At 39.8% G+C, this 9,287-nt stretch overlaps 1 protein-coding gene across 1 annotated transcript; it reads right to left on the reverse strand.

Moving 5' to 3' along the window:
* Positions 1-2,066: 2,066 nt before the first annotated feature.
* On the reverse strand, positions 2,067-4,112 carry Pigm (phosphatidylinositol glycan anchor biosynthesis class M). Its single transcript, XM_076861668.1, has one exon. It carries the CDS (start codon positions 3,980-3,982, stop codon positions 2,711-2,713), a length of 1,272 nt encoding a protein of 423 aa, XP_076717783.1. The 5' UTR covers positions 3,983-4,112; the 3' UTR covers positions 2,067-2,710.
* Between the last annotated feature and the right edge of the window lie 5,175 nt (positions 4,113-9,287).

Raw genomic sequence — 9,287 nt, forward strand, 5'->3', positions numbered from 1 at the left:
GGGGTGGTTGAAAGTAAAAAGGCAAAAAGAGATTTACAAAACTGGAAAGCAAAATTAAATGAAAAAGCTAAATCCCCAAAAAGATAAAATTAAAACACTTTACAAATTAACTTACTGTTGTGTAGCACATAAAATGTAAAATACCCTCTGAATCTCTTAAGAACACCTGCACTTCTCTGATAAACAATTTCTGGCAGGGGAGAATCTGCCAGAAATTTGGGGTCTTCTAACAATATCCTAAGAGAATGATCTAAAACATGAAAAATGTTTAAAGTTCTTTTTAGAATATTAAAAGTTGGATGTAATCTCAAAAGTCTAACAGTTGAAGAATGACATATTTATAATGTGAACATTCATGTGATAGAATATCATTTAGCAATTTCAATGCTAAATATGAAAAGCAAATAATAAGTAAGTAAACTTTTAAAAAATAGCCAGGGAGCAGGACACAGTGGCACATACCAATAATCCCAGCAACTCGGAAGGCTGAGACAGGAGGATCACAAGTTCAAAGCCAGCCTCAGCAGTTTTGAAAGGCCCTAAGCAACTTAGTGAGACCCTGGCTCAAAATAAAACATAAAAAGGGCTAGGGATATGGCTCAACACTTAAGCACCTCTGGATTCAATTCCTGCTACCACGAAAAAGAAAAAGAAAAAATAGCCAGGGATACAAATAAAGGCAAGAGATAGCGAATTCTATTTCCCATTTCTTCCCTTCTAATTCTATCCAAAAAAAATTTAATTACAAAATAATAACTTTAAAAATTATTAGTATAAAATAATAATTTAAATAGGCAAGAAAGCCATAGTTGGAAGGTCACTGGTTAGAGACATACAAAGAGCCCTCAAGATAAGACCTAATATGTGTTATGGGACTAGGTGTTATTAGAAAAGTCACTGTCCTCAACAATTGACTGCTATTTTCATCCATACAGCAGGCCATGAACAGCTAATTTTTCCTTCTTTCTAATGCCAGGTCCCAAAAGATATCCACCAAAGAAATACTGATGGTAACAGAATTCTTAATGACAACTAGTTCATAGACATTTTATTCTCAAAGACTTCTTAATGTCCGAATTGACATAAAAATTCTACTTCTCTGGAGCGTTTGTTTGTTTACAGGGTTTTTTTAATTTTTGACATAAAAAAAAAATCTTTTAAAACCACATTGAATGGGCTGGGGATGTGGCTCAAGCGGTAGCGCGCTCGCCTGGCATGCATGCGGCCCAGGTTCGATCCTCAGCACCACATACAAAGAAAGATGTTGTGTCCGCTGAAAACTAAAAAATAAATATTAAAATTCTCTCTCTCTCTCTCTTTAAAAAAAAGATATAAGTTCTTAAAAAAAAAAAAAACCACATTGAAGATGTGGTTTTAAAAACCACAATCACTAAGTCATACTCATATATTTTAAAACCACAATCACTAAGTCATACTCATATTCCTAACATTTTAGAATGTTAGGAAGCCCCAAACATATATGGGCTCTTTTTTAGAAAAAAAATTTAGGATGTTTGTTCCAACAATTTAGAAAACATTTTCCATCAAAAATACAGTGTTAAGGGAGACATCTCCACCCTCCAAAGCTTTGTTTTCCTGATCTTACTGGTCTAGTAGGATGTTCCTTGGGATGCGGCTTAGGCTCTGCAGGAGTCTCCCTCAAAGTTCTCCATTTCCATATAGACACTTCGTAAGTGGGGTGTTTTCAAGCTGAGGAATGCCTTATTAACAATTTAACTGGGCTGGGGATATAGCTCAATTGGTAGAGTGCTTGCCTTGCATGCACAAAGCCCTGGGTTCAATCCTCAGCATTAAAAAAAAAAAAAAAAAAAATTTAACTAATATATATATATTTTACAATACAGCCAACACTTGTTTAACTTAAAATCTGGGTGAAGTCTTTTTAGCAATCAAAAAGTTAAAATTAGTTAAAGTAATTTTAGTATACTAAAATATCCTAATAGTTTGTGTGTTTAAGAGCTTAAACATCAAAAGCAAGAGGATGTTTTTTAAAAAATGTAATCACTCAAGTCTAAAGGTGGATGAATTTAAATTTAATTCTTTTTGTATAAAACCAAACAGTAATCTAAGATATAAAACAAATTATAACTAAGTTATATAAAACAAATACATGAAACATGATTACAAAATTTGTTGGGTTACTTATTTTTTAAATCCCTACAATTAACACGAAACTTTAAAACTTTCCCAACTAAGCAGTGTAATACTATTTAATACCTCACATCTTAAAAACAACAACAATAACAACAAAAACACTGTACTTTAGGAATACTTTTTAGTTTTCACAGCAGTCAGAAAAGCTTCATAAAGAAAAAGTGGGGTGTTGAAGATGAGACACAGCTTAAGACAGTGGCACAGTACACTTGAAACAAATACTGGCTTAGACCTTATGTCTCTTAATGACAAGAACTTTAAGCATCTGATAGTTTCATTAGCCTTTGCATTTTCAAACAAGTAACCTTTACTTCCCATTGTGTCCCAAGTAAAAAGTCCTAAGATTTTTTACAGGGTGGACCTCAATTATTGAGTCCTCTTTATATATAAGGCAAACCTTGGTTTTAATTTCTGTTGGAACAAGGCAACTTTCACTAGAGCGCTTAGAATGTTCAAAAAAAGTTTCCAAAAGCTCTCTTCTGGTCCATACAGAAAAGTCAATGTAACCTAAGTGGCAGAAGATCTAGAAAATACATTAGTCATATTTGATTCTCTCTCTCAAGTTTTCCTCTTTGTAATGGGAAATAATCTGAATCAGGATGCAACAGTTGATGAGAAGGAAGAACAAGCCAGCTAACCAAATAAACAGAAAGGTGTTCTTTCCTTGAAACTCAAGGACATAGGCAGGAGCCAGCCATAAGGCTTGCCCTATAAACCATAACATTAGGAGGAGGACAGCTCTTTTCCAGGGTATCCTCACAAGTGGCATCACAAGGGGCAGAAGACAGAGATACCAAAGAAAGTACTGGGAGGTGCAGACTTTGTTAAAAGTCACAAAAATGGATGTATGAAGAAAACAACAAAAGGCAAGGTCTCTGTAATAGGCGAAAGACACTGCTGAAAGCAAGATGAACTGTGGCAAGAATGCAGCAATTCCCAAGGTAAAACTCCACTTGCTCTCTGCAGTCAAATACAGCATGTAGAAGTATGGAGAAAAGTTATGACGGATATCCCGCCTAGTCAGGTGATAAAAGTAGGTATGCTCCAAAAATTCCCAACCATATTTATAGTAGAAACCGAAGCTCAGCGCAAAAAATGTCAGTCCAGCTACGGCTACAAAGAGCAACACCGCCCGATTACACAGCCTCTTCGAGAATTCGTACAAACGACAGCGGAAAGAACATCGGGATTCACGATGGCCTTCATCATTGTTGCGTTCTGGCAGTAAGTGGAGAGCTATGGGCAAGATATAGGTCACTGGATACATCTTCATATGCACCGCGAAACCATAGAACACAGCAGCACCTGCGATGAGTCTTCTCTCTATTAGATACAGGGCCATAAGTACCAGGGAGGCGACAATGGAGTCCGCATTGCCTCGGCTGGACACTGCCATAGGCAGGGGGTTAAGAAGCCAAAAGACACAGTAGCCACAAGCCTGCCGGCGCCCCAGCCCCTTCAGAAGCAGAAGGCGGTATAAGAGGAAAGCGGTGAGGAGGTCACAGCTGATGAAGAGAAACTTTCCAAAGAGTTCGCTGAGGTAGATGTTGGGAGTGAGGAGCCAACCCAGCAACGGGGTGTAACGATAGGTCGCCCTCAGATAAGGGGAGCGCCCTTGGGTGACGAAACGCGCGGCATCGGTGAACACGTGGTAGTCTACGTCCGTATACCTCAAGAGCAAGGTCCGGTCCTGGAAGACCCCATAGAAAACCAGGGCGACCCGGGCGAGGAAGGCCACGCCAAACACTCCGGCGGGCGGCACCCTCAGATTCAGGAACCATTCTCCCCAGGGCTTAGTGGAGCCCATGATCTTCCTGAGACAGCCGCTGGGCACCCCAGCTCCAAACTGCGTTCGTATCTCTCCAAATCTGGCTTAGGTTCCTCGCCTAAGGCGGCCGGCGCATCTCCCACGAGCTAGGGCGCCACCAGAAACAACAGCGAGATACTTCCGGCGCGAAGCTCCGCCCCCGTACTACTTCCGGTCTTCAGCCCCGCGCCGGGCTCTCCGTCGCCCCAGCCTTCCTCTGGATTGGCTGTCTTGCTGGCGCTTCTTCCTCCGGCGGAGGCGGGATTTCCGGTCGTAGGGTAGCGCTACACCTGCTTGCCGGGAAAGCCGTACTGGCCCGAGCCGAGTTACGTTTGTGAGTGACCGCTCTTCCTTCGCTCCCGACTCCAGTCGGCAGAGCGTGGTCCTCTGACGCCAAGCCAGCCGCAAGCTTCGTCCTTCAGGCCTGGCTGGAGCCCCAGGAGTGAAAATGTAGGAATGAAAGGAAAATAAACCTAAGCTAGTTTCTCGTGCGGTGCCTCCCCAGCTCTCCGGTATCCATTAGGGGTCTGTGGGCCCATAGAGCGGGCCAGGATGAGCTGAATGAGACCTGAATGGGTATGACCCATGCAGTATTGGGGGAATACTTAATATTTAAAAATTGTTAGCTGTCTATCTAAAGTTCCGATTTCAGTAAGCAGTCCATATTTCATCAGGCAACCCTAGGTGCAGAGGATAGGAAAGGAGACCGGGAAGTCTCCGAGATTCCTAAACCATGTCAGACCCTCGTGTCTCAGTACCTTTGTGTTTGCTATTCCTTCCACGAAGGTTGCCTTCTTCTCCCCAGTCACTCTGGCAAACACCCTCTCAAACCTTTATGCTTCATCTCAGTTATCCACTCCTAGAGGGGTATCCTAGCCCTCAGTCCACTTCCTCATCACTTAGAATGATTTTGTTACCAGTCCTCTCAATCCTTTGCTCTGTATGAGGGTAGAAGGACTTGGACAGAGGCCCTCTAAGCGCCAAAAAAAATCATTCTCAGAGAAGGCACTGCCCTATAGTAAAAGTCCTGCCCAGTACCTGTCATTCCAGTGCTCTGAAACTCCCTGTTTATTTCATTATTACAGCATTTGTCTTGTTACTTAGTAAACCTGTTTTTCCTTCTCCTGGATTTCATCAGAACTCTGATTTGCTTCAGAACAGAAATTATACGATTTTTTTCTGTACCTCAACATCTAACATAGCACTTGACTTCAAATTAGTCATTTCAGTAACAGTTAATTGATTTAGATATTCCTCCTACTAGAAGACTACTAGAGTGGCATTCCTGGAGTGCTCTCAGTTGTCTTTTCCCCTTCAAATATCTTTTACCTTTGTCAATGTCTGCCCTTCACCCACCCAACTCAAACCTGATGTCCAGGACTCACCAAGGACTCCAGCCCATTAGCCTTTTCCCTTCTGCAGTCACATATTGCACTATTGTAGTCTGCATTGCAGAATTTGATACTTTTAGATTGTATTTATAACCCTTTCAGTGAGATCAGAGGGGTCTTTGGAGTAGAAATCATTATCTTATCCTTAATTTATTTTAGTTCCTCACTTATCTATAATTCATAGAGGAAAAGAATAAATAAAAGATAGAGTCATAGTGACAGATAATATCAGGATAATTCATTGCAGTCTTAGACACATGGTAAATGTTCAGAAAAGTCTGGTCTGATGTGGTATATACCAGCTACTTGGGAGGCTGAGGCAGGGCAATCACAAATTTGGGCCAGCCTGGGCAACTCAAGCCAAATCCTATTTCAAAATAAAATAAAGGCTGGGGATGTAGCTTAGCAATACAATGTTTACCTAGCCATGTAAAGCCCTGGGTTCTATCCCCAGTACCACACATATGCACATACACACATATGCACACACAGTGTTTAATAAATTCCAACTGACTTGATTTTACAGATGGAGCCTGCTTCGTAGAGGAAGTCTTCCAGTCTAGTTAAAAGAAAGGAGATGACTCCATCTGTTTTGAACATGGAGCTCTTGGGACTACTTCACTTATCCATTTGAGAGTTCACATTTATTTGAATGAACCTTGCTAATGTTTTATGTTCTATATTCACATTCTGCTATCTTTGTGTACTTTAATGTGCCTTGGGTATAATTGTATGCCTTAGATCCATAATTACTTCTATGCATTTTTTTCTTGCAGTACATTAGCCACATATTCAGTGGCAGCACATCACCATTCAGATAATTATAATTATGATGATGATTCGTAATAGCTGGATTTGTTGAAGGCTTTTTTGCAATGTACCAGGCATTGTGTAAATACTTTTCTTTTTAAAAAAATATTTTTAAATTTTATTTTTTGTTGTTGTTGTTTTAGGTGGACACAATATCTTTCTTTATTTTTATGTGGTGCTGAGGATGGAACCCAGTGCCCCGTGCATGCCAGGCCAGCGCACTACCACTTGAGCCACATCCCCAGCCCCTTTGTAAATACTTTTCATGTAAGGTAGATATTCCTACCTTAACAAATGAGGAAAATAAAGGCTTATGAAGGATAAGTAATTTTCCTAAGTCATACAGACAGCTAGTAGCAGAGCTGGAACTCCAACCAGTTCTATCTGACCCAGAATATCTTTATCACTGTGTGACCGACTTGCAATGTTGATTACAATCCCAATTTCCTTCTCTGTTTCCTCTCATTAAGCTCTTGTTTGAATTATCCTGATATTCTCTGTCACTATGACTCTATCTTTGATTTATTCTTCTCTTCTATGAATTATAGATAAGTGAGGCTGAGTCCCAGAAGGTGAAGAATATAGAGAGAGATGTCTGAGGATTAACTAAATTAGGGGTCTTCTGGCTGGGTTAGCTTAGGTAGTTAGACAGAAAGGCTTCAGCCAGTCTTTGCCCATGTGGCTAACTTAGTAGAGAAGGTAAAAGGTACCATAATTGGGCAGATATGGAAACACAGTTAATCAAAAGAAAGTGTGTCACTGAAGTCAAAGGTGGGAGATATAGATAATAGTTGTGGAAATGAAAAAGGGATAGGGTCCTGTCTCAATTTTACTGCCAGATTAACATTCATAAAAGCATTTCAACTAGATTTTTTTTTCCCTCAGACTTCTTCAGTGGCTCCCAACTGTCCAGAGGAAAAATAATAAATGCTTCAACTTGACATTTAATCCCTCCATTATCAGGCTTATCTTACTTTTCAACTTATTCACCTATAAAGCCCTGTATTCTGAATTTACTGTCTCCTAAACATGCCTGGTGTTTTCCTCCTGCTCGTGCTGTACTGTCTGCTGAGAAACTTATTTCAGTTCACTTACCTGAATGCTGTTGATCCTTCAGTGCCAAACACAACCTCTACGCCTCTGTAAACTCTTCCTAAACTTTAACCAGTAGAAATAGGCTCTTTCTCCCCTAAACAGTGTATTGTCTTTTCTATTTTTTAACAGTTAATGATGTATGCTTTGTGAAATGTGTTATCTTAATCTTTTATGGTTTTTTAACAAGACATACCAACTCCACTGGGTACTAGCCATGTGAATTTTAGGCAAGTTCTTTGTCCTCTTTTCTTTCATTCCTTCTTGCTATATTTATTGAGTGTCTTTCATGCCAGGCACTGTGCAAGGTTCTGAGCTATACTGGTGACAAAAACACTTGACAGGAATCCCATCCATGTGTCACTTAAAGTCTAATGAATAAGATAGACCGAATAAATCCACAAGTGATGTAAAATGGCAGCTGTCATTAGTACTGGAGCTTTTTGTGAGATTCATTTGATATAAGATGGACAACGCCAGAGTGAAGAAGTCCAGAAGTTGGCAGGAAGTATGGAGAGTTCCCAAGAGGAAGTAGCAGATGGAAAGCTATAGGTCTGCACATCTCCTGTTTGGTTTTTCTTTTTTTTTTTTTTTTTCTTCTTTTTTTCTTTTTCTTTCTTTTTTTTTTTTTTTTTTTTTTTTTTTTGTACTAGGGATTGAACCTAGGGGTGCTTAACCACTGAACCATATCCCCAATCCCCTCCCCCTGACCTTTATATTTAAAGTACCGGGAATTGAACTCAGGGGCACTTGACCACTGAGTGACCACTGACACTCAACCCTATTTTGTATTTTTTATTTGGAGACAGGGTCTCACTGAGTTGCTTAGCACCTCGCTTTTGCTGAGGCTGGCTTTGAACTTGCAATCCTGCTCTCTCAGCTGCTGTGATTATAGGCTTGCACCACTGTGCCCGGCTCCTGGCCCCCGGCCCCTTTTTTAATATTTTATTTAGAGACAGGATCTCACTGAGTTGCTTAGGGTCTTGCTAAATTGTTGAGGCTGGCTTTGAACTCGAAATCCTCCTGCCTTAGCCTCCCAAGCCATTGGGATTACAGGCATGTGCCACCATGACCCACCCTCTACCTCTTGATGGCATGAATCATGTTTTATACTTCTTTGTTAGTCAGATGGTACTGTCCACACATTAGGAACTCTGTATTTGCTGACTTTTCTTGAATCTTATGTCAAATGTGTCCTAACCAGACTTCTTGTTGTTGTTTTTGTGTGTGTGTGTGCTTCAAAACTTGTTAGCTTTATTAAACTTTATTTTGTTCACACAGCTTCTTTACATGTTGAGTAGCACTGATGAACGAACACATTTACAGAAGTCCTCTCACCATAGTCAGTCTTTTAAATATGCTTCAAATGTTTTAGCCACTCATTTAACAAGTGTTTGATATTAATATTAAAGAAATAAATGGCTAAAATACATATTGGTATTTTTTTTTTCCTTTAAGAAAGAGGTCTATTTACCTCATAGTATTAGAGGCTGAAAGTCCAAGATCAGGAAGCCTAAGTATTTGGCCTCTGGTGAGGGCCCCCTGATGTGGGCCCTCTGGTGTGTAACATCAGGGCAGAGAAGCAAAAAGGAAAATCAGACCTCTTAGACTGATATCAGTTCTTGCCTAGAGTCTGTCCCTGTCAATGTTTTCCACAGAAATCTTATTCTTTTTAGATGTTAATTCTATACCTAGCATTAGCATATGCTATTTGTTATTGACCTTGTTATTTATATTTGTTTTATACTACTCATTATTTTCTTCCTCTTTCCTCAAGTTTGTAGGAACTATAGACTTTTAGGAACTATATTTTATATATATCTTATACATTTCATAGGTCTTAATCCCCTGGTGTTTTCTAAATGCTGTGGATTTTTTAAGGATAATAAGAAATCTAATTTGACCCTCCTTTCTCACTACTATCCCTCCAAAAGGAACAAGAGTCAGTGACTATAGAATCTGTTGCTTTTCATCAGAGAAAATTCAGGGCTGGATAATGACAACCAAGCCTT

The sequence above is a fragment of the Callospermophilus lateralis genome, chromosome 7 (genome assembly GCF_048772815.1).
Source record: "Callospermophilus lateralis isolate mCalLat2 chromosome 7, mCalLat2.hap1, whole genome shotgun sequence".
NCBI lineage: Eukaryota > Metazoa > Chordata > Mammalia > Rodentia > Sciuridae > Callospermophilus > Callospermophilus lateralis.

Coding starts and splice junctions, on each gene's coding strand:
- Pigm (XM_076861668.1), bottom strand. CDS start 3,982: ATGGGCTCCACTAAGCCCTGGGGAGAATGGTTCCTGAATCTGAGGGTG.